The sequence below is a fragment of the Neoarius graeffei genome, chromosome 22, assembly GCF_027579695.1.
Source record: "Neoarius graeffei isolate fNeoGra1 chromosome 22, fNeoGra1.pri, whole genome shotgun sequence".
Classification (NCBI taxonomy): Eukaryota; Metazoa; Chordata; class Actinopteri; order Siluriformes; family Ariidae; genus Neoarius; species Neoarius graeffei.
In genome coordinates, this window is record NC_083590.1 from 52,650,675 (window position 1) to 52,677,134 (window position 26,460).

General features: G+C 42.9%; 1 protein-coding gene across 7 annotated transcripts in view; it reads right to left on the minus strand.

The window, feature by feature from the left end:
• The window catches only part of LOC132870936 (gastrula zinc finger protein XlCGF26.1-like), a 148,276-nt gene that overhangs the window by 12,666 nt on the left and 109,150 nt on the right, over positions 1–26,460 (minus strand). For 3 of the 7 annotated variants that reach the window (XM_060904952.1, XM_060904954.1, XM_060904951.1), the window contains 2 exons: positions 17,097–17,289; positions 15,038–15,309 (listed from right to left, as the gene is read on the minus strand). In XM_060904952.1, coding sequence (XP_060760935.1) covers positions 15,038–15,309; positions 17,097–17,277 — 453 coding nt within the window. In that variant the 5' untranslated portion in view covers positions 17,278–17,289. The remainder of the gene's footprint in view (positions 1–15,037; positions 15,310–17,096; positions 17,290–26,460) is intronic. The other 4 variants (XM_060904958.1, XM_060904957.1, XM_060904956.1 and 1 more) reach the window with 2 other exon arrangements.

Consider the following 26,460-nt stretch of genomic DNA (forward strand, 5'->3'; position numbering starts at 1 on the left):
TGTGCACTGATTGGTGAGGAGGAGTGTCCTCACATGCCCACACACGCCCCGCGAGCGCGCTGGGATCTGTAAACACCGTAAACCCGGAAGAAGAAGAATTACGAATTACGAGAATTTCTGAAGCCTTATGCGCCTCGCCTCATCTATACGCTCTTGCCAGTATCTGTTGGCGTTGTCGGTGACAACAAGCCACAGCACCAAGACCAGCAACACTAACGACTCCATGTCCTCCATGTTTATTGTTTACTATTCGGGTCGTGAGACTACCGCTTAAAAGGTCACTGATGTCACTGTTTGCGCTGCTTAACGACATCACCTGACGTCCACCCACTTTCGCTAACTCCACCCAATGTGTCCACCCACTTCCAGCCAGCACGGTTCAGCGCGGTTGTAGTCGAAATGCAACTCCAACAGCCCCGCTCAGCTCGACTCAGCCCAACTCAGCACGGCACGGCTCAGCCGCGTTTGTAGTGGAAAAGCGGCATAAGTGTGGGGGTGGGGCCGAGTCTCTAGGGGCAAGTTGTTCCTGGCTTTTAAAGCTGGCTGCCAGGTGCAGCTAATTCCAATCAACCACTCTGCCATTCCCACCAGCCAAGACTCCGTGGTAGCCCAGACTGACAGATACGCAGAGGGTCGTCACACCTCACTTCCCCGAGAGGGTTCCTTCAGGAAACCTAAAGAAACAACAACACAAAAACAAAACAGACCCTCTGTGGATCTGCCCCACCTCTGTCCTCCAAAGTCCTGGGCCCTAGAAAACTGGGGACAGAGAGAAAGCAAAACCACAGGTCACAAGAAATCAGTTAAAGTCTAGATAGGGCATCAGCATTGATGCTATCGACATCCCTAATGTGTTTACTATGCAAAGGATACTGCTGCAGGATCAGACTCCAGTGCATAATGCACTGGTTAGAGGTCTTCATCCTGTCAATGAAGACCAAAGGATTATGATCCGTATAGACAGTAATGGGACTAGATGAGGAGTCCAGATAGACCTCAAAAAGTGTTGCATTGACAGGATAAGGGGGCAAAGGCTTCCATGCCATTGGAACCCACTTGTAACAAAACACTTCCCATCCCAAAATCACTAGCATCTACAGCCAAACAAAACGGATCCTCAAATCTTGGGGCTGCCAACACAGGAGCAGTAGCCAACAAGGCCTTAGCAGCTTCAAAGGCCTGTTGAGCTACATTTGTCCAAATAAAAGGACTTTTCGAACTAAGGAGGTCAATCAATGTGGTGACAATGATGGCAAAAGTCTGACAAAACCCCCTATAATATCTAACCATCCCTAAGAACCAATGTAAATCCTGGCAGCTGGTGGGGACGGGGAAATTGCAAATAGCTTCAACCTTGGCCTCAACTGGCCAAACATGCCCACGGCCCACTACCTTACCCAAATATGTAACAGTGGCCTTACTGAACTCACACTTAGCAAGGTTGATGGTGAGGTTTGCTGCCGAAAGATGCCTGAAAAGTTCTCTCATCTGATCAAGATGTTCTGACCAGACAGAACTACGTAAGACAGCATCATCCAAATCAGCCTCACAGCCAGTCATATCAGACAACACATGGTTGATGAGCCATTGAAAGGTAGCTGGGGCATTCCTGACCCCAAATGGCATGACCCGGTACTGCAGGAAGGTGTCAGGGGTAACAAAGGCAGACAACTTTTTGGCCTGCTCTGTCGGGGCACCTGCCAGTACCCCTTCAGGAGGTCAAATTTACTCACAAACTGGGCAGCCCCAACATAGTCAACACAGTCATCAACTTTAGGTAGAGGAAAACAGTCTGGCTTAGTGACAGAGTTCAACCTCTGGTAATCAGTACAAAAACGGTAAGTTCCATCAGGTTTACTCACTAATAAACAAGGAGAACTCCATGCACTAAAACTAGGTTCAGCCAGGTCATGCTCTAATAGATAGTCTACTTCCTTTTGTAACAAAAGCTGCTTCTGAGGATTTACACGATAAGCATGTTGTTTAATGGGCGTGGCCGAGCCCACATCAATATCATGTTCAAGAACAGTTGTTCGGCTTGGCACATCAAGAAACAGACTTGGGAAAGCATTCACCAGCTGAATTACATCCTTTTACTGCTCATCCAGCAAGTGTGGCAGATGTTTTGACAACTCTGTCCGCATTTCAGAATTACGCAACCTTCCCTCAATGACACCCCAGGAGGGCATCCAGAGATCATCAGTATCATCTCCATCAGCAGGCACCACTAGGGAGCACTGTACAAAGGGAAAGGATGTCGCAAAGGTAGATGGTACAGAAGGAAGATACTGTTTTAAAAGGTTGACATGACAAACCTGGACCTTCTTTTTATGATTTGGAGTATTCAGCAAATAGTTATCATCAGACAAATGCTTGGCAATAACATAAGGTCCTGCAAACCTGGCCTGGAATGGGCTGGCAATAATATAATGGGTAACAGGGCCAAAACCTTGTCTCTAAAAAAGTCTAAAGTCCTTCCCGCACCACATGGCGCATAGGGTGGCGCCGATCTCTGTTTCTGTAGCCCTCGGCCCTCTCACCTATTACATAGCTAGGGTTACAGTGGGAGGCTAGTCCTCTGGTAACCACGAGAGTTTGACTCCCCACTCGCATCTGTATTGCAGCATGCCTTGCCAGATGGCAGTTGGTACCATTTTTATGACGGTCTTTGGTATGACCCGACCCCAAGTAGAACTTGCAATCTCCTGATCAAGAGGGGGACACGCTAACCACTAAGCCAACTCGCGGTTTAACACCCGACTGCGAATAGAATTCGTGATCTCCCAATCAAGAGGCAGACACGCTAACCACTAGGCCAACTCGCGGTTTAACACCTTGTCACCCACCTCAATATTTCAAACCTCAGACTTCCAATCACACAAACGCTGCATCTTACACTGTGATTTCGCTAGTGTTTTCCTTGCTGCCATTCGAGCTTGATAAAGGTAGTACTTAAACCCTCTAGGATAATCAAGCACATTATCAGGAGGTTGACAATTCCACTCACCAGTCAAAACTAGGGCTGAACGATTAATTGCATTTGCGATAATATCGCGATATGATAAAACTCTATTTTCTAACCGCAAAGGCCGTGATTTGACTGGTCCCGTGATCTGGTCATGTGACTTGCGAGTGAGCCGAGCAGAGCAAAGCAGAGCAGACAGGGAGAGAAGTCAATGCTGCGCCCTAACCTGTTGCACTATGACCTCAGGCTCGACAGAAGCTGACACAGCTGAAAGTTTGGTACCAAAGAGGGGCAGCACATCAGTTGTGTGTAAATATTTTGGCTATAAAAAAGATGCTGCGCAATGTCAGGTTTTGTGCAGAACCTGCCTTGCTACCGTTGCTACTACACGAGGTAACACAACAAACCTTTTTCAACACTTAAACACCACAAAGCCATGTATAATTGCATGGCTGGAATGCCTACGACCAGTGCTTCAACTTCAAGTAAGCAAAGTACCAGCCGACAGGGATCACTGAATGAACATTTTGAAAGTATTACTCCTTATGAACATAATTCGAAAAGGCATGCAGAAATAACTCGGGCAATAACTGAGTTCATAGCGAAAGACATGATGCCAATTAGTATAGTGGCCAAGCCTGGGTTTACGGCTTTGGTAAGCGCAATGGATAAGCGGTACAGAATGCCCTCACGCACACATTTTAGCCAGGTTGCCATACCTGAGCTATACAAAAAATGCAGACAGAGAGTTGCAGTGGAGCTGAAAACGGTGGAGTTTTTTGCAACAAGAACTGATCTGTGGTCAAGCCATACAATGGAGCCATACCAGAGTCTAACGGTGCATTACATTGACGAAGACTTAAATCTCAAAGCTCGCTGCCTTCAAGCATCCTACTTCCTGGATGACCACACAGGGGAAAACATTGCAGCCGGCCTAAGAGAGGGGCTTGCCAGCTGGGATCTACAGGAAGAAAACCACATCTGCATAACGACGGACAACGCATCGAATATGGTGATGACCGCACGGCTAAATGAATGGACCAGACTGCAGTGTTTTGGGCACCGATTACATCTTGCCATTGGTACGTAAATTACTATCATGACGTATATGTCGGCATGTGTGTGTGAGCAGAGAGAGACTGTGTATGTGTGTGTTTGTGTGTGAGTGAGATAGAGAGAGAGAGAGAGAGAGAGAGAGAAAGAATGCAAGAGGTGGAGGGAGAGAATGTGAATGTGTGTATTATTCCAAAGTTGATAACCTTGTATTGTGATGTGTATAAATTACACTGTTCTTGACACTCAAAGATGACAGAGTGTCAAGAGCAATAGGGCTGTGCAAGAAGGTGGTGGGGCACTTCTCCCACAGTTGGAAGAAGAAGGCAGCAATGACTGAAGCACAGAGGGAGCTCAAACTTCCTGAGCACAGCCTCATCACTGAATGCCCAACAAGATGGGGATCCAAAGAAATGATGATTGCCAGAGCAGCTCAAAGCCATTTCCCAGGTATTGTCAGGTGACCGATATGCACGCTCCCTCATCCCAACCTGGCAGGATATTGAGGTGTTGGAGTCTGTTCACAAGGCACTGCATCCTCTCCTGGACTCTCTCTGGAGAGGAGTATGTGAGCATTTCCTACCTCAAACCAGTTCTTCACCTTCTGGTCACATCAGTCCTGGCTGAAGACCAAGAGGACACTGACCTGACTAGGTCAATCAAAACCAAGGTCTTGGCATACCTCAATGATAAGTACAATGACCCCAGTATCCAGGAGCTTTTGGATGTTGCATCCTTCCTGGACCCCAGGTTCAAAACCCAGTACATCACCGCAGACAAAATTCCTACCATTAAGACCCGACTCAAGACCGAAATGCTAGAATCAGCAAGGTGTGCATATAACCAGGTTAGTAATAATTATGTATCTATGATATCACAAACACGCTTTATATTAATTTATTTATTTATTTGTGATCTAACTTCAGTACTAATTGCTGTTTTGTTTATCTGGTAGGAGAAGAGGTCTCATACTGAAACCGCTCCGAGGCCTCAAAGTACACAGCCCTCTGGCGAAAAGGTGAAGTAGTCTCTTGGCAGCTTCTTCAAGACTGCTGTGGCCTCTTCTGCTTCTCCCATGCAACTTGAAGATGTCATTGAGGCAGAGTTAAACAGTTACCTCATGACCCCTGCCATTGATGGAGATGACGACCCCTTGGTCTAGTGGAAGGTACACAAGATCAACTTTCCACGACTGTGCAATATGGCCCGCAAGTATCTCTTGCCCCTTTTCCACCAAAGCAGTTCCAGGGCTGGTTCGGGGCCAGTGCTTAGTTTGGAACCGGGTTTTCTGTTTCCACTGACAAAGAACTGGCTCTGGGGCCAGAAAAACCGGTTCCAGGCTAGCACCAACTCTCTGCTGGGCCAGAGGAAAGAACCGTTTACGTCAGTGGGGGGGGCAGAGTTGTTAAGACCAACAACAATAACAAGACCACGAAAGATCGCCATTTTTAAGCGACGAGAAGCAGCAGCTGTACAAACGCGAAGTCATCCATTATTATTATTGTTGTTGTTGTTGCTGCTGCTGCTTCTTCCGTGTTGTTTTTGCTTTGATATTCGCGCCAAAGTTTATGTAAACGTAGCGCCATAACTTCCATATACAGCGACGTAACTGACGTATACAGCGACGTAATGACGTATACAGCGACGTAATGATGTGGCTCCGCTTAGCACCGCGAGCGATGGAAAAGCAAACTGGTTCTCAGCTGGCTCGCAAGTTGAACGAGTTGTGAACCAGCACCAGCACTGGCCCTGAACCAGCCCTGGAACTGATTTGGTGGAAAAGGGGTATCTGTGTCCCTGCCACAAGTGCTCCTTCAAAGCGTCTTTTCAGTGCAGGAGGGAATATAGTGACTTGCACTTGCTCATCTTTAAAACCAGCAAAAGTTGACATGCTGGTTTTCCTTGCAAAAAATCTGTGAGCTCCTGAACTATACAGAAGAATCTTTCTGGCTGACTGTGCCATACTCATTTTGCACTTTAGTATGTTGTATGCTGCCGTTACTGAGTGAATATAATATTTCCATTGGTGTTCAAAAAGGTTTTTTTTTTTCCCTATTAAGATTCCATACACAGAACATACACTAGTTTATTTTGTGTTCATTGGAAGTTTGATTTACCTAAAAAAATGTCCAATTGGTTAAAGCAGATATTTGTTCTCCTTACTTTTCTGGCACTTTAGTATGTGTGATGTTACTGACTGGAGATCAGTAAGCTTTTTTTAAAAAATCTGTATATGTTATTTATAGACTGTCCTGTTAACTTCAGACAGTGTTTAAGAAGTGCAGTCCAAGTGTTTCATATCATGTTTCATGAAAAGTGAAAAGTTAGACATGTTAAAGATGTAAAGCCACAGATTGGTTTGTTTTATTGTTGTAATCTGCGCTTTAAATAAACCTGAGATTGTTTATTATGGAACAGATTGATTTATTGCTTGTGTTCATTGAAAAAGACATGAGAAGAGGACCTTGAAAAAAATAATCGCATATTAAATCGCAATCGCAATATAGAGGACAAAAATCGCAATTAGATTATTTTCCAAAATCATTCAGCCCTAGTCAAAACTGCTGCTGGCCCTCGAACTGCATGGCCAAAGACCAACTCGTTTGGGCTAAACCCAATACTTTCTTGTCAACTTCACAGATATCTAGTAGCAACCAAGGAAGGCCTTCTTCCCAGTCATGCCCCAACTCTGCACAATAAGCCCTCAACAGGGACTTCAGAGTCTGATGGAACCTTTCAAGTGCACCCTGACTCTGAGGATAGTATGCAGTGAAAATTTTATGCCGAGTCTTTAGCTGTCGCAAAGCCCTGGCAAACTGCCTCAACATGAAGTTTGTCCTTTGATTGGACTGGATGATACGGGGGATTCCAAAAGTAGACATAAAAATCAGTTAAGGCTCTCAACACAGAGTGAGTTGTGATTGACCGGAGGGGATAAGCAGCGGGATATCGTGTAGACTGACACATCATAGTGAGAAAATAGCAGTGCCCAGCTTGTGAAGGGGGCAATGGCCCACAACACAGTCCACAAGCAAATGCTCAAAAGGCATAGGCACAACAGGGATGGGCTGTAAGGGAGCAACTGGAACCTTTTGGTTGGGCTTACCAGTGATCTGATATGCATGACACTCTTTAATGTACCGAGATATATCCCTCTTTAGTCCAGGCCAAAAGAATCTTCTTGCCATCCTATCATAGGTTTTCCTTATCCCCATATACCCTGCAACTCCACCATGACATAATTCCAACACTGCTTGTCTAAAGCGATGGGGAACCACGACCTGAATTGAGGTTTTTCACCCACGTGACAAAGTCATGTGATGCTGCCATTTTGGACGTCACGGCTCGAATCAGTTTGAATGCGAGGAAGGCGACAAATGAAAAACATAAAAGAAAAAGGAGCGAGATGCAGAAAACACCTTCACTATCCAGCGACGTAGGGCATTTACAGGGCGAGCAGAGGGAGAGGTATTTGCAAAAATTGAGGTTAGCAGGCTTAGAGAACGATGTTTACCTGCTTCCACCAGGATTGTTCACTGACGTACGGAAGTACACGAAGCCCTCGTCTTTACCTGACTTCGGCCCACATGATCTGTATACCTATGTCGTTAAAAACCCATCGCCATACACAGGTATTGATCTGAAAGCGTATAAGAGTTTGGATGCCTACAAATATTTTGTGTCAGGCTGGGTAACATGCCCACATCAGCGGGTCGTCCCTGGAGCCGGTGGTCGCCATCTTATTACAGCTAAGGTTTGTTCACATTTTCATTTACTTTCGGTCCTCAGGATAAACAAAATGTTATTAAATGTCATTGAAATAACTTCTTAGTCTGTTGAGACATGGCCTGTTATAAATTTGCTGTTACCAGGCAATGACCAAGAACTGTATTATTAGGGTCGGTGTCTGTGTTGTAGCAGTGTACTAGCAGCTAGCTGTTAGCACTAGCTAATGTCAACAACAGTAGCTAGTATGTTACTGTAGCAATGTTTAAGTTCAGTCATTTGGATGACTGTTAAAACCTTTCAGTCTCAAGTTTTTCCTTTACTGTATTTACTAGTTTACTGTAATTATGATCCGGCAGCTATTTACACCGGATCCAGTGTAAATAGCTGCTGGAGCCGACGTCCGAGCTTGCCGGAGCTAGCACGCTCGGGCAGGCTGGAACGTCGGCTCCGGCAGCTATTTACACCGGATCCAGTCTCAGTTTTAACAGTCATTTGGATGACTGTTAAAACCTTTCAGTCTCAAGTTTTTCCTTTACTGTATTTACTAATTACAGTAAACTAGTAAATACAGTAAAGGAAAAACTTGAGACTGAAAGGTTTTAACAGTCATCCAAATGACTGAATGTAAACATTGCTACAGTAACATACTAGCTACTGTTGTTGACATTAGCTAGCTTGACCTTCAAAATGGCGGACACCGGGGCGTCACGTGACCCTGTGACGTCAGGTGAAAAACCTCAATAAAGGCAGAGTGGAGAGAATCTCAATCAAGGTCCATCTCCTACATAACAACCCATCCTATGAAAAATAGCAGGAGGGCTTGACCTTACTCTCTCCCTCCTGCCCCGCCAAAGTATACAAATTTTTAAGCCCATCATCAGCTCGTTCTGCAATCAACTCCTCCTGAGAGACTTGAAAAAGGGATGAAAAGGAGTTAGACTCAGCCAAAGCTCCTTCGGCACTGTCTGCAGAACCATCAACAACACAGTCACTCTTCTGATTTTGACCTAACTCAGGAGCAGGTAAGCCCTCAACCTGATTTCCCACAGTCTTACCATCCTTTCCACCCAAACACTCATCCACAGGAGGAACACACACTGCACCCTCAACTTCCTGGAGCTGTTTAGCTTAAGCCCTAGTTGTGGCACAGGCAAGGAAAATGTTAGGGAATTTCCTAAAACACTCATCTGGGCCAACAGGGTCAGAAGGCTGACTCACATCAACAGGCAGAGGTGTAACCATTGAATTTCCCCAAACACTCCCACCCACAAGGTCATTTCCCAATATAAACTCAACCCCAGGTACAGGCAAGAATGAGTGGACCCCAACTACCACAGTTCCAGTCACTAGATCAGAGGAGAGTTGCATCTGATGTAATGGCACTTCAACATATCTCATTTCAAAACTCCGAACTAGGACATAAGTCCCAGCAGCCTTTGCCTTCGAAAGGGGAGCAACTCCCTCCAAAACAAAAGGCTGAGCTGCCCCAGTGTCCCTGAGTATACGTACAGGCCTTTCATCCAGACCAGGCAAAGACAGATACCCAGGTAATAAATGGGGATTAATTAACATCCCCATCACTACCCTGTGTGTCAGGGGAATGAAAAACCTCAGCTAAAAGACTACATCCAGGTCTAAGTGGAGATGACACAGCCAAAGACACAGGCTTAACAGGCTTACTCTTCTTTAATGCAAAGCATTCAGAAATCTTGTGACCTGCTTTCTTACAATGAAAACAAACAATGTCAGGTGCTTCCTGTAAAGCATCACATTTCCAAGGAGGAGAGACAGGGTTAGAAGCTGCACCACTGAACTTTGTACCCCCAAAACCCCTGTCTCTACCCGGAGCACTATGCCAACTTCCATGTACCCCTCTGTAAGCCAATACAAACTCGTCAGACAACACAGCTGCCCCTGCAAGTGTCCTGACCTTTTGCTCATTTAAATAGGTGGCCACTGCTTCAGGGACACAGTTCTTAAATTCCTCAACCAGGACCAACTACCTCAGCAGTTCCAGGGAGTCAACCTTAAGCAAGCTACCCCACTTATCAAATAAATGCTCTTTTTCACGAGCAAACTCAACATGTGTGTGCCGATCATTCTTTTTATAATGATGGAAATGCTGGCGGTAGGCCTCAGGCACAAGTTCATACGCCCGCAGGATGGCACTCTTGACAGTATCATAGCAAGAAGATTGCTCTACTGATAGCGAGACATATACATCCTGGGCCCTACCCACCAAAACACATTGGAGGAGAAGGGTCCAGTACTCTTTTGGCCACTGCAGAGAAGCAGCCACCTTTTCAAAGTGGGGAAATTATTTCTCCACCTCTCGATCTGAAAAAGGGGGAACCATTCTAATGTTCTGACCTATGTTGAACACAGGAGGAGTAGGGGGCACAGCAAGAGTGGGAGACAAAAATGGAATTGGGGTACCTTTGGCAGCCAGCTCTAGCTTGAACTACCTTAATTCAAACTGCCTCTCACGCTCTTTGAATACAAACTCCCTCTGGCTATTCTCATGCTCACAAGCGCACTCATGCTCAGCGTGTTCCTTACGCTGACGTTAGTGCTCACACTCATGTTCCTCATGCTTACGTTGGAACTCTAATTTCTTAAGCTCCAGCTCATTCTCCATCTGCCTCTCCTTAGCAGCTAAAGCTTCACGATCAGCGCAAAGTTTGGCTGCATTGAGCTGCATTTGTTTCTCCTGTACCACTAATTCTTTTAACCTGATCTCGCTGGCTTGACTCCCACCCGACACAACTGATGCCCCGGGACTAACAGGCTCCTCAGGTTTTAAACAAGAACCTCCTTTTCAACCAGTTTGGCTTTAAGGTGACTCGAGAGTGTGGGCTTTAACTTTTTAACCTCACCCCATAATGCTCAGCAATCAACACCAACTGTTCCTTTGTACACCTCTCAAGTGCCTCCTCAGAGGGCACTGACACAATCATCCACAACAGAAGACATAAAGCTTTACTGGTGAAGACACACTCAATTTAATAAATATACCCCAGTAAATATAGGCCTTCTACTCACCCAAACACTCAGATTTTAATAAAAACAAACAACAACAACAACAACAACAAAACTTTTCCCCTCCACCAGAAGAGGTCAAACAAATCCCAGTAACACCTATGAATAACAAGGGTATCGTTTCCTCTAAACAACTTGTGACGTTAACCACAGGCACAGTACAACCAACTACCATACACAGGGCATACAAATTCCCATCAAAGTATACTAACATAGAATATCTGACCAAGACAACCATCTTATGCACTCAATAACAAAACAAGGTAAGGATTAATTTCCCAGGGTTAGGCTTAGGGTTAGCTAACCCTGCTCCAATGCTAGGTGTCCACAAGCCATCTGTAAACACATTTGGCTAGCTAACTCAAAACTAAAAGTATACAAACAATGGGCTACTTACCCGTAAGCTACATAAATTTAGCAGTATCTAAACCCCATTAGCCTACCGCACAAACACAACAAGCAAGCGAAGTCTCGCCCACTATAATTTAATTAGCAGCTATGATAGGTCTAGCAGCAAATACCAAATAACACATAGCCTTAAAACATAGGCAACAGCATAAACAAACACAGCTAAACAATAGACAAATAGACCTTACCTTTTACAGTGCCCAGCAATACTTTACCTTACCTTCCTATAAACACCATAAACAACCACCAAAAAGCTAACCCCACAATGTGCCTCAATGGTAGCTTAAACCCTGAGCTTATGGGTCTGAGCAGCTCCTAATAACCCACCTAGCCCTCCTACGATTCACCAAGCTGAGGAAATTGTGAACTTGTAAGAGGACAAAAAGCAGAGGCGTGACTCAATGTCACACTTTGAAGCGTGCTATCAGTGGTTCACCGTAAAACAAAGGCAAAATAACAAATAAGGAAAATAAGAAACGGTGCCTCGTTGCTGAACTTCCACAACCAACCCCGGACGAGGCCCCAATTTCATGTTATGATCCAGGCTCGCGTGGACCACAAACATGAACAGAGTCGAACACCAAAATGAAGTTAATAAAATAAATTTATTTGTATCAGAAAAAAAAACAGAAGATATATCTAGGGGATGTGGGCTTCTGGTTGTGAATGTAATGAGTGAGTGGAATGCCAGCAGGGATCATAGTGAGAATGGGAAAATGATTGTAGTGTAGCAAGGGAGTGTATGAAAGATACAGTGAGTGTGTGCATGTCATGGAGGAGAGGTGAGTGTTAGGCTTTAAGCGTGGGGGCGGGGCCAAGTATCTAGGGGAAAGTTGTTCCTGGCTTTTAAAGCCGGCTGCCAGGTGCGGCTAATTCCAATCAATCACTCTGCCATTCCCGCCAGCCAAGATTCCGCAATAGCCCAGACTGACAGAGACACAGAGGGTCATCACACAGTGTTTAGAGTTTCTGGGGTTTCGGTTGAACTTGACCTCAATGACAGTTTTCTTAAGCCCAAAGAAAATTGATAAAATTATCCTCATGTGCAAAAAATACTTAGAAGCCAAAGAATTTATAATATGTGAAATTGCATCACTAATAGGAACTCTGGTTCCTACTTTTCCTGAGGTGGAATGTGAGCCCCTTTATTATAGGAGCTTGAAATACAACAAGGATATAGCCTTGAAGTCTGCCTTAGGGGATTTTGAAGAAAAAAATGTCTCTGTCTTCAGAAAGTATTAGAGTGGTGGGTCAGCTTGATTACAACAACATGCAAGAATACTGATTATGGTAATCCAACCATTACACTTAGAACAGATGTTTGAGGCATAGGATGGGGTGCAGCATCTCACCTAAGCCAAACACAAGGATTATGGTCCCAAACTGAAGCTGAATGTCATATCAATATTCTTGAAATGCTTACAGTGAAACTAGGGCTCACGTCATTACTTCGATCTATGTCCGATCAACTCATTAGAGTTATGTCTGACAATGTGACTACAGTTTCTTATATTAACGCAATGGGAGGTTGTAGGAGCAAAGAATGTAAATCGGCTTGCTAAGGAAATTTGGTTATGGGTAATCAATAGACATAACTGGCTCTCTGCTGCCCATCAGCCAGGACACTGGAATGCAACTACAGGCTCCCTGTTTTGCCATTTTGAGGATGGAATAGAATGCCAGTTAAATCCTTGCCCATTTGAGAATATTTGTGGGGGGTTTTGGTGTTCCCAAGATTGTTGCAAGTCAAATTAATAACTCCTACATGTGTGTTATGGAAGCAAGGCTCATATGGCTCTTATGTGGATGTTTTTTCTGTGCATTGGTTTATCTCTACTAACAGTTATGTTTTTCCACCATTTTGTCTAATTGGAAGATGTCTCAAAAAAAAAAAAAAAGTGTTTGAGCAAGCAACAGTGATCATCATAGTGCCTCTCCAGACCACCCAGACTTGGTTTACAAGACTACTCAGTATCTTAATTGACAAGCCCAGATTAGTCAGAGTAACAAAGAAGCTATTGTGCCGTCCAGTGCAAGGGGATGTGCATCCTCTGAGGCCCAAGCTACAGTTCATGGCATGCAAGGTATCAGGCAACAGTTCACTGAATGCAATATTCCTGGAGAAATTACTGATGCACTGATGTTCTTGGAGACCAGGTGCACAGAAGCAGTATGATGTTCACATCACATCAAAAGATGGTGTGCATTTTGTATACAGGAAAATGTTGATTCACTGCACCCAAATGTCAATACTGTGTTAAGGTTTTTCCACAGCTTTCACACAGAACATCTATCTTACTCCACACTCAATACAGCATGCTCAGCAGTATCTAATCATTTGACGGGATTTGGTTTTCCTAGTTCTTACTACACTGTAGCTACTCATCCTTTCATAGTGTGCTGTCTCAAGGGTGTGTTCAATCGCTCCAAGCCTGCTCCTCGATATTAAGAAACTTGGAATGTCACTCAGGTCTTAGAGTACATAGAACTATTATATCTGCTTGATAAATTGTCACTAAAATAATTTACATTGAAATTAGTTATGCTGCTAGCACTGACATTAGGACAAAGATGCCAGACCATATCTTTCCTTGATATTGATGGTCTGAAGGCAACTACAGTTTATGTATTCTACAGATGAACATGTTAAACAAGATAGACCTGGGAAAATTATTTTGTCATGCTTTGTGAGGAAATACCATAAGCAACCATTTTGTGTTTACACTACTCTGAAGCACTATCTTGAGAGAACAAAACCTCTTCATGATCCTGTCAATATGCATCTACGCTCATCTTATGTCAAGCCATATCGACCTATTACTACAAGCACTATTGGATGACGGATTAAAACCATTCTGCAAGCAAATGGTGTGGATACAACAAAGTTCAAAGCTTAGAGCAGCAGATCTGCAGCCATTTCAAAACTCAGTCAGAGGATTCCCATTGATGAAATACCGAAGCATATAGGATAGTCAGACATTTTATAACAAACCTGTGATTACTGAGAATATCTTTGCTGCAGCTATATTACAATGAGTGGATCTGGTTGAATGATACGGTTATGTTACAATAATTTTTTTCTTGCTGAATAATGTTGTGGTGTCCACAATTCTCATCTCATTATCTCTAGCCGCTTTATCCTGTTCTACAGGGTCACAGGCAAGCTGGAGCCTATCCCAGCTGACTACGGGTGAAAGGCGGGGATACACCCTGGACAAGTCACCAGGTCATCACAGGGCTGACACATAGACAACCATTCACACTCACATTCACACCTACGGTCAATTTAGAGTCACCAGTTAACCTAACCTGCATGTCTTTGGACTGTGGGGGAAACCGGAGCACCCAGAGGAAACCCACGCGGACACGGGGAGAACATGCAAACTCCGCACAGAAAGGCCCTCGCCGGCCACGGGGCTCGAACCCAGGACCTTCTTGCTGTGAGGCGACAGCGCTAACCACTACACCACCGTGCCGCCCCCGTGTCCACAATTATTGCTGTAAAATATTATCATGACAGGAAGTGATGTTACCAGGATTTGGTAGAATTAAAAAATTAAACAAATCTTACCTATAAGGTGAAGTTTGACTGTGATTCTACCAAGTCCTAGGTGATGCACTCAGGGTTAACATACCCTCCCTTGCAATTATATCTACTCCCCATTCCCTTTTCGCCTTGTTCTTTATAATCATGTCCACAACCTTAAAATCTGAATATCCACGGCAGCAGGTATGCATCTCCTGTTAATCCTCAGTGCATCACCTAGGACTTGGTAGAATCACAATCAACTTTCACCTTACATGTAAGGTTTATTTAAGTTTTTAAATTTATGAAAAACTCACAACCCAGGAGTATCCACTGTTCCTGGCTTCCTCTCTGTTTACCAGCTCTCCCTGGTAGGGTCCGAAGTGCGCACCTACTGGAATAGTCTCCCCCTTATTAAACACTCCCAGGCCTGCATCAGGAATACTGGACTTCTGGATTTCTAGCCCAGAAGGAAGAGTTTGTCTGGCTCGGTCAGGGACTCCCATGGGAACAGGAGTATCTGGGATGAAGAGGGGTGGTCCATGAACCTCACATTTGTTGAGGAAGAAAGATTTGCAAACTTCACAGTCTGGGAGAAGAGAAAACACAATAGGAAGAAATGAGGCTCTAATGTGTGTATATATAAGACCATATATAGTACATTAATACTGTATAAAGATTATCCTAAGAAAGCTTGCCAGAAAGGTTCACTGAGCATCTGGTTGAGACTAGAGGTGTCCATCAGGACTGAGATCTCACAGAACACAACAAGGTACGAGTATGATTATTTTATTTATTTATTTTTTTACTTCCTTGGGGGAGTAAACAAGGGGTCAGATATGAAGCTTGAAGGACAAAATAAAACAGTGTTCACTGACATGAGTGTGGCACCATGTTATGTATTTACAGCATTCTTAGGACCTGCCTGGTCAGGGTTGTTTTAAATTCAGCAACTTGTTTGCTTATCTTTTGGGAAACGGAATTTCCCAAATTTCTTAGGAAATCACATGCAGGTACAAAGAAAAATAGCTTTATACATTAAAAAAAAGTCCCATGCACATCTCTGTTTCAGCTTGCTGACAATTCTGGCACTTCTAGATCTACCGTAGGCATGTTTCCAGTGGCATACATCTAGGATTAATATCTAATTAAAAATATATATTCACCTAGTGGCAATTTAAGCATAACTAATTTGCTTAAGAAACCACCATTGGACCCAGAGGAAACCCACGCAAACAGGGAGAGAACTTGTAAAACTTCACAAAGACAGCAACCCAAGCTTAGACTCGAATCCAGGACCCTGGAGCTGTGCCACTGTGACACCCCTAAATCTGTATACCAATATTTGGACACCTGTCCATCACACCCATATGTGCTTATTGAACATCACATTCTAGGAGCATACTGAGGGGCATACTCTTGGTCTCCTATTAATCACAGCCAACTGTGTTCTTCTGTGAGCTTATGCATGTGGAGAAGAGAGCATACAGCACTTTTCTCAGAGTGTTTTTTGCTATCCTGTGATGCAGCATGAGCTGCATTTGGAAAAGAGGATGTTAATGGCTTCACATATCTTAGAGGTGTTAGCCTTCACTCAAATGGTTCAAGAGACCTGACTGGTGGGTGGATACTAGCAGGTGACCACATTAGGGAGAAGATGGGGGTGGTGGGGGGGGGGGGAGACAGACGATAATCATCTAATGGAGTTAAAACATTAGGACACGTTTATTTAATGTTTGATACCGAGGTCTCCTTCCATAATCAGTTAGTGTCCCAAGATGGGAGAATATTCAGGACACAGGAGTTTGTTTGTGCTTTCTGGTTTCTCAGTCACACAACAACAGCATTTTTTTTTTTTTTTGTCTCAGAACAAAACACAGTAGTGACTGGAGAGAATGACAGACATTCTGTAACATTAAATGCAACTAGAAACAAATACAGTATAAAACATACGATGTGTCATTCATTAATAAATTAAAATTTGTAATCGTAGGCAAATCACTGTGGTATGAGGGGAATAATACACTTTAAGCCGTGCTGTTATATGAAAATAAACCACAGGCATAGATATTTATATGACAGCATGACCCATCGTGTGTTAGTCCACACTTTTTTGTTCAGGTTAACATCATCTGTTTATAATGACTAATGTATTTTAAAGAAATGAAAAAAAAAATTAATTCCTTTTATTCCTTGCTACCACATTACAATCTCTATAGACAAAGTTCACACTGTCAATATGAAGATCAATTTCAATTTGTCACAATTTGTTGATTAAATAATCAAAGAATGAGACTACATTCCAAATGTACTGTATTGTACTTTTAGTGCACTAGATAGTGTGTAGGGTAGAATAAACTGAGTGTTACTGAGCACCAGAGTGGCCTGATGTCTTACAGAGGTAGTCTTCATTGTCAGGCTCTTCCACTTTAACAGAGATAACTTCAGGTGTGTTGTCAAGGTCATCTTCATCGTTGTAGATTTTCAGTTCCAGCATCTCCTCTTTCTTCACACAGATTTCTGACATCCCTCCGTCTTTGGATGTTTCTGTTTTCATGTCCTCACACAGCTAAAGATCAAACAACAAATCTGTTAGGGCGGGACAGTATCCATCCCACTCGGAAAGGTGCTGCTCTCATTTCTTGCATCATAGCTCACAGTCTCCAAACAGGCCTAGTTAACTTCTGACAATCCAGAGCAAAGGCCAGGGAGCAGATAAACAGGCTAAACCGACTGTCTGCTAGCTGTACAGAGTCATCACTCAGGGTCCAACTATATCGAGATTGTGTCTGTTCCCCAAGCTAAACAAAAAAGTAGAAATACTCAGAGTTTGGTCTCATAATCTAATTAATAAAAAATTAAATCATATTGCCTGTACAGCCACTGCCAGCATTTTTGATCTTAAGGTACGACTATTAAATATTAGATCTCTTACATCTAAAGCACTAATTGTTAATGAACTTATTACTGATCAGGAGTTTAATGCACTGTGTTTAACAGAAACATGGATTAAACCAAATGAGTATGTAGCATTAAATGAAGCTAGTCCTCCTGGATACAATTATATACACCAGCCTTTTCTAACTGGCAGAGGATGTCACAGTTATTTATAATGATTATCTGGGCATAACACAAAAACATTGTTATAAATTCAATCAAAGGTGGACAAAGTACCCAACTTCATTATTTAAATCAAAGTACAGATCCCACTGGTCAAATGTGACTCCAATACAAGTAAAAGTTGTACAGTCAAATTTTTACTTACGTTAAAGTACTGAAGTATTTGCTTTTAAAAATACTTCAGTAGTAAAAGTACATTTTCTGTTAACGCATTGTTGTATTATTGCTACAGTGCTTACAAAACCTAATGCCTCTGACGCAACTGACTGGATTTACTGACTAACTTGTAGAACAAACACCTGGTAGAATGTTACAAAATGAAACAAAACAACTTAAAAAGAGTCATTGTCACTTTCATTTTTTTTTTTTTAATTGTAACACTCCTCCCCACTCCCACAAAGCAGCATGGTAGTCTTCTGGCACAGCTCTGGCAGTGTGTGCACACATGTATGTGTATGTTAAACAGGAAGACCGTGGAATTACTGTAAATGCAGCTTGTTCAGAAAATAAAACTGACAATCCAACCTGTTTAAAACCCAGATCCACACCTCTAGCTTAATAGCTGCCCAACAGAAACACTGCTTTAAGCAAGACAAAAAAGTGCAAGACCATCATCTGACATCAAAACAAAAAATTCCAGCAATTTGTTGTGACTGACTAGTGCAATACTGTCCATCTCACATGCATGTGCAAGTGTATGTATTCATGCACATATGAATCTGCCTGTGGAATCATGGTGGTTTAACGTTAAGCTAGTTAGTCAGTGACGCTCCACCTGACATGCTAACAAAATATTTTCAAACTCGAAATCATATTGGGTAGCTAACATGACTAGAAAAGAAAGATTTCTACATTGTATTTGGCAAAATTATGCTAAAACATTTCTGAAAGCACTTCAGATAAGTTAACATTATTCATGTTAGCGTAACTCTGTTTTGACATGCTAACAGTGTCCAAGTTAACTAGCTCTGTGTTAACGTTAGCTGTGGACAAAGCTATGGCAACTTGGCAGGCAAATCTATATAAAGTCATTTGACTAACCATACGGCATAGCTATTGCAACATTATCGCTAGCTCTAAAAGCACATAAAACTTCATTGCAAGCTTTCTCTTGGAATAAAACGTTTACATATTTCAATATGCTTCTGCAGTTTGGATGGCAAGATTTTGTAGACTGTGATGTGCTCTGTTTTAGGCAAACAAAGCAAATATTTAAAATGAAACATCTCTTTATTCCTTTCAGAAAACTGAAACATGGGTTCTAGCTATAGACCCTTTTCAGTCACGTGACCTTCGTAAACGCGACCACCATTTTGGACATGTAGCGGACTTCGGCTCGAATTGGTTTGAATGCGAGGAAGGCGACAAACGGAGAACATACAAGAAAAAGGAGCAAGATGCAGAAAACACCTTCGCTATCCAGCGACGTAGGGCATTTACAGGGCGAGCAGAGGGAGAAATAACAACAGTAACGACACATTAGCAACGCCGTACAGAAATAACGGTTTATGGCACAGACCCTTTCGGTTCTCGCTCATCTAGCTGCTACAATGACTGCTTAGACTGCAACAATAATACCTAACACACATTTAAGTATCCGTCGTAAAGACGTGAAACTCGTCGAGTGACTAGTGTGTTCATTGATAAGCTAACACAATCTAAAAGTAGACATACCATCACACTGCCCTGGCGCTGTGTACAGTTTACCTTCTATGGCTTGTGCACTCGCTATTTGCCATTACTTTCTCCAACCCAGTGTGACAGATTACAGGGAACGGCCTGGATTTAAGAGACAAATACATGTTCCTCTTGTTTTGAACACTTATTTGTAGGCAGTGCTTTAATTTGTAAAGTGGGAGGTCCCGGAGCGCAGAGGATGAGCGGCTCCGGTGCGGAAAAAAAGGGGGCGGGGCGGGGCGCTGCGCTGCGCTGCTGGGCATGTTTTGTAATAACACTGCAAATTAAGTTCATCTGCAGATATTTTGTGGATGTCGTTTCATGAGAGAAATCACCAACAAGGCAGATATCAAAATCAGACATTAACACTAAATAAACTTGCATTTTTTTATTTAATTATTTGGGTTGGTTTTTTTTTTTGTTACATAGTCAAAAGAGGTGTCGGATCACCGGATCCAGTGTAAATAGCTGCCGGAGCCAACGCCCGAGGTTCCGGAGCGCGCTCCGGCTTGCTCCCCCTCAAATTAAGCGCTGTTTGTAGGACACTGCCTCTGATCTGTCCTACAGTCTACCAACAGCAAAGGAACACGACTAGCTAATGTCGTTAGCTAATAGCTACTACAGAAGAACAAAGAGGTTACAATGGGTTATTTTAGCCTATTTGGTTACACACTCGCCGCCACAGAATGTTAACAGCAATGTAATGCCTTTTCTGGCTAATTTTATTTGTCTTACCTCCAACAAAGTGGTCACTACACAAGCGCTGGTATGCCGAGGGCTGCCAATCTGTTAATTTTTTTTAATGGCCGCTATCCATCTTCTCCGTCGGGATCCGGTAAAATGATAACCCTTGCCTTGTTTGTTGATGGTTACTACATCCAGGTGCACAACAATATAGTGGCATGATGGAAGTCTTGCTGAAAATAAACACTTTTTTTGCTGCCGTTCCTCAATGCTGGCTGTGGTAAACTACTGGTAGTACATGTCCAAAATGGCGGCTGCGTTTGTCGTGACGTCACGTGAAAAGGGTCCATAGCCATGAGTGCGTGCATTCCCCAGAAGAACTGCCTCCTTCCATTCTGCCATCAACTGATCATGTTAAATAATGCTGCAGAGAAATCATTGAACCTGATTTTATACAGTCTACGGACGTGACCTGACCCTAGTGATTACTGATAGGCTGTCTCATGTCACCTGCGAAAAAACCAATCACGTTTTAGAAAAGAAAAAAACATCCACTTTTAAAGCCACTTCATAGCACCGAGGACCTTGACAGAAATGCAGTGGAGTAAAAAGTACTTTCAAATGTAATGAAGTTAAAGTCAGAAGTTGCCAAAAAAATTAATACTCAAGTAAAATACAGATACTCAAAAAGTGTACTTAAGTACAGTACTCAAGTAAATGTACTTCGTTACTGTCCACCTCTGAATTCAATACATTTGAAGTTCTTCATACTCACAACATATGTAGCCACAAAAAATAAGTCTACCCAGTCAATACTGTTACTTATTATTTACAAGCCCCCAGGGCCATATTCTGAATTTCTTTCAGAGGTTGCGGACTTCATCTCAGACCTGGTTAAGCCGGAGTTGTTGGAGACTTTAATATTCACTTCGATAGATAAGAAAGAAAGAAAGAAAGAAAGAAAGAAAGAAAGAAAGAAAGAACAACTTTATTCATCACACACTTGTGAAATTTCCTCTCTGCATTTAACCCATCTGAAGCAGTGAACACACACATGCACACATGTGAGCAATGAGCGCACACACATACCCAGAGCAGTGCTAACAGCGTCGGGGGAGCAGCTGGGAGTTAGGTGCCTCGCTCAAGGCCGTCCCATATTAACCTAACTGCATGTCTTTGGACTGTGGGGGAAACCCACGCAGACACGGGGAGAACATGCAAACTCCACACAGAAAGGCCCTTGCCGGCTACTGGGTTTGAACCCAGAACCTTCTTGCTGTGAGGCGACCATGCTAACCACTACACAATAGGTGGCCAACCCGCGGCTCGCGAGCCGCATGCGGCTCTTTGCCTGGTGTCATGCGGCTCTCACCTTCACGTCCAAGTTGGTGTTCATTTGTGGTTTTATGTGCGTTTTCGCTTCACTGCAGTTAATTACGGTTATTTTATTAAAGGTGCTTCGCTTGGTTTCATTACGGTATTTTCACATCATGACAAATGCGCAGGTGCGTGAGATGATATGCTAAATTTCAGATCTCAAAACGGCAGGGAAAAAATGCACTTCAAAAAGAAAATATGAAGATGAAAACGGGACGTTTTTAACAGAGTGGGAGGATTTATATTTTTTCGTTGAACGTTATGGCAAGCCATTCTGCCTTCTATGTCAGTCGTCATTGTCGCGTTTCAAGGTTTCAAATCTTCAGCGTCACTTCAGCTCACTACATGCTAAAATCGACCAGGACTTTCCGAAAGGGAGTGAACTTCGTAAACACAAGTTAATCACATTAAAAAGTCAATCACAAAAGCAGGTACAGCTCTTCAAAAAATTTACAAAACAATCAGAGACAGTAACACATACTGTTTGAGGAAATTAAATTAGCACTTTGTAATTTCCATTTTCCGACTGACTGTATTTATTTGAATACTTATTTATTTGAATGCAGGTCTTGTGCAGGTCATGCAATTGAGAATTCAAGGTGAATCAAAATGGCTTTTGCATTTTCGATGTTAAACAGGTAACTCCAAAATGCACTAGAATACAGGAAATTGCATCTAAGAAATCCAAAATTTTTCGGGGGAGGCCCCCCCGGAACCCCCCCAATGGGGGGAATCCCCACATGTAAACAATGTCTGCCTTTGTGCCCCACCTACAATTTTCTTCACCAGTCGCCACTGTTGAAAATGACTGGCCTGTGGTCTTGGTACTGCAGTAAATGTATCATTATCATGTTGGTGTGGGGCATTGGTTAAGTTGGAGTGTGACATCAATGTGGCTGTGTGTGTGTGTGTGTGTGTGTGTGTGTGTGTGTGTGTGTGTGTGTGTGTGTCCGCGCGCGCAGAAGAAAGGGTAATATTTGTGTGCCCATGTTCATGTGCCGATGTGGCTCTTTGCCGTAACACAGTAAGAATTGTGGCTCTTGGGCTCCGACTGGTTGGCCACCCCTGCACTACACCACCGTGCTGCCCAAATAATTCAGAAGACCCTCTGAAAACAGCATTCGTGTCCATTCTAGATTTAGCAGGGGTTAATCAGAACATCATAGGACCTACTCATAATGGTGGTCACACTCTTGATCTAATACTAACATTCAATACAGAAAATATAGTCACAGTTCCACAGTCTGAAGCGAACTCAGATAATCATCTCATCTTATTCAAAATATGTCTGAGCAATAATATATGCACCTCACCACGCTACTGTGTCAAACATACATTCATGTCAACTACATCACAAAAATTTTTTTATAAATAGTCTTCCTGAGTTAACAACTTTGATTGGATCACCGTCAAACCCCACAGAACTTGATCAGGCAACTGAATGCTTAGAGTCAACGTTCCGCAATACTTTAGATAATATAGCTCCACTTAAAAGAAAAATGATTAGAGAGAAAAAATTAGCACCCTGGTATAACATGCACCTTAAAACAGACCACACAAAAATTAGAATGTAAATGGCATCAAACAAAATTGGTAGTCTTCCAAGTAGCAAGGAAGGAGAGCCTCCTGAAGTACAGAAAAGCTCTTAGTGCTGCTAGATCAACCTATCTCTCCACCCTAATAGAGGATAACAAAAAATAATCCTTATTTAATACTGGAGCAAAATTAACTAGGAAAAAGACTACCATAGACACATGCACACTTGTAATATGTAGTAGCAACATCTTCATGAATTTTTTTCAATGACAAAATTGAAAATACCCGACAAAAACTCCAAACTACTAATTTAAGGCCAGACAATTTCAGTAACCCTGTAGTTAACAATATAACTATCAGATCAGCAATTAGAATGTTTTACTCCCCTTAGAGAAATCAAAATAATTTCATAAATCTCCACATCAAAATCCTCAACTTGTGTACTAGATCCCTTACCTACACGACTCTTCAAACAGATAATATCAGAAGTAATTGAACCGCTTCTAAAATTAATAAATTCTTCTCTTAGAATTGGCTATGTACCAAAATCCTTTAAACTAGCAGTTATCAAACCCCTGATCAAAAAAAGCTGACCTTAAGCCCTGTCAGCTGTCCAATTATAGGACAATATCAAACTAGAAAAAGCTGTGGCACAGCAGTTATGCTCATACCTACATAGGAATAACATCCATGAAATGTATCAGTCAGGATTTAGACCTCATCATAGCACAGAGACAGCTCTGGTTAAAGTACTAAATGACCTACTGTTGGCCTCTGATCAGGGCTGTGTCTCCCTGCTTGTATTGCTTGACCTGAGTGCAGCCTTTGACACCACTGATCATTCCATTCTCCTGGATAGACAAGAAAATGTTGTGGGAGTTAAGGGAACGGCCCTCTCCTGGCTCAGGCCTTATTTAAATGATTGCTATCAGTTTGTTGATGTAAATGGTGACTTTTCTTTGCTTACTAAGGTAAAGTTTGGTGTTTCACAAGGTTCTGTCTTTGGCCCACTGCTTTTTTCTTTATATAATGTTACCTCTGGGTGATATTATTCGTAAACATGGTATTAGAAATATATCAGATATATATCAGGAATATGCAACTGCGTGCCATCAGCATAACAGTAGAAGTACTGTTTTGCTGAAGACACACAGTTGCATGTTTCTGCAAACCAGATGAGAAACACCAGCTTAATAGAACTGAGGAATGTGTAAAGGACATTAGACACTGGAGGCTTATTAACTTCTTTCTGCTTAATTCTGACAAGACAGAAGTACTTGTAATAGAACCACATGCAGCTAGAACTAAGTTTTCTGATTACACAGTAACTCTGGAAGGCCTTTCTGTTTCCTTTCTGTTATGTGCAGCAAAGTCAAAGTGAACTTTGTCATTCAGACAATAAAACAAGTAGTGCAGAGCAGAACAAAATTGTGTCTCTTCTAGCTCCTCGTGCAGTGAAGGATATAACAGACATACAAACTAAGCCCAAAGAAATATTGCACATAAGACATATTTATATATGTATACATGTTTGTCTGTGTCTGTTTATGTCTGACAAACTGAGACCAGACAAATATTGCACCTGTTATTTCCAATAACAGACTTCTTGCACAATATTATAATGAATACTGTAAACATTATCAACGATGTGTTTTAAGTGCTCAAGAAATGTATACAGTTGAATGTTCATTAAAATGGCTAGAGAGAGGGGTGTGTGCATGCATATATATGCACATACACACTATATATATATATATATATATATATATATATATATATATATATATATATATATGTGTGTGTGTGTTTTATATATATATAAAACACACACTATATATATATATGTGTGTGTGTGTGTGTGTGTGTTTTATATATATATAAAACACACACACACACACACACACACACAGACAGTGCTGCTTGAAAGTTTGTGAACCCTTTAGGATTTTCTATCTTTTTGCATAAATATGACCTAAAACAGATTTTCACACAAGTCCTATCTAACCCTAACCCAGTTAAACAAATGAGACAAAAATATTATACTTGGTCATTTATTTATTGAGGAAAATGATCCAATATTACATATCTGTGAGTGGCAAAAGTATGTGAACCTTTGCTTTCAGTATCTGGTGTGACCCCCTTGTGCAGCAATAACTGCAACTAAACGTTTCCGGTAACTGTTGATCAGTCCTGCACAGCAGCTTGGAGGAATTTTAGCCCGTTCCTCCGTACAGAACAGCTTCAACTCTGGGATCTTCCTGGGGTTCACCAACTTCTACAGGCGCTTCATCCGCAACTTCAGCACGGTGGCTGGACCTCTCTCAGCCCTGACCTCAACCAAGACCAAGTTCAAGTAGGGTAAGGAAGCAGATAAAGCCTTTTCCAGTCTCAAGCGCAGGTTTACCACAGTACCCATTCTCACCATACCCGATTCAACCAAGCAATTTATCGTTGAGGTCAATGCCTCCGAGTCAGGGGTCAGAGCCATCCTATCCCAGAGGGCCAACGACAACAAGATCCACCCATGCTCCTTCTTCTCCCGCCGGCTATCCCCAGCCGAACGGAACTACGACATCAGCGACCAAAAACTACTGGCCGTGAAACTAGCCTTGGAGGAGTGGAGGCACTGGCTCGAGGAGTCTGATCTCCCCTTCCTAGTCTGGACCGACCATAAAAACCTGGAGCACCTCAAGTCCGCCAAACATCTCAATTCCCGTCAAGCCCGTTGATCTCTCTTCTCCCGGTTCAACTTCATGCTCTCCTACCGCCCAGGCTCCAAGAACAGCAAACCCAACGCCCTGTCCAGGATGTTCTCTTCCCACCAAGAGGAGTTCCAGCCACCCGAGATCATCCTTCCTACACGCTGCCTGGTGGGAGCCGCCATTCTAGAGGTTGAGACGCTCGTGCAGAAGGCCCTGGAGCAGGACCCCAGTGAAGGTAACTCCAACAACATTCCTCGTAACCATCTGTTTGTTCCCGATCCTGTGTGAACCCAGTGGGGTCATGGCTCTAAGCTGGCCTGTCATCCAGGAGCCGCCCGAACCCTGGCTCTCATCCAGCAGCGCTTTTGGTGACCATCCTTCAAGGAGGACGTCCAGGAGTTCGTGGCAGCCTGTGACACATGCTCCCGGAACAAGACAGCCAATCGACCCCCTGCCAGCTTACTAAGACCCCTTCCAACTCCGCATCAACCTTGGTCTCACATCGCCCTGGACTTCATCACAGGACTCCCCAACTCAGGTGGCAACACATGCATCCTCACTGTTATTGACCGTTTTTCTAAGACCGTCCATTTCATTCCTCTGCCCAAGCTCCCCTCAGCCAAAGAGACCGCAGAACTACTCGT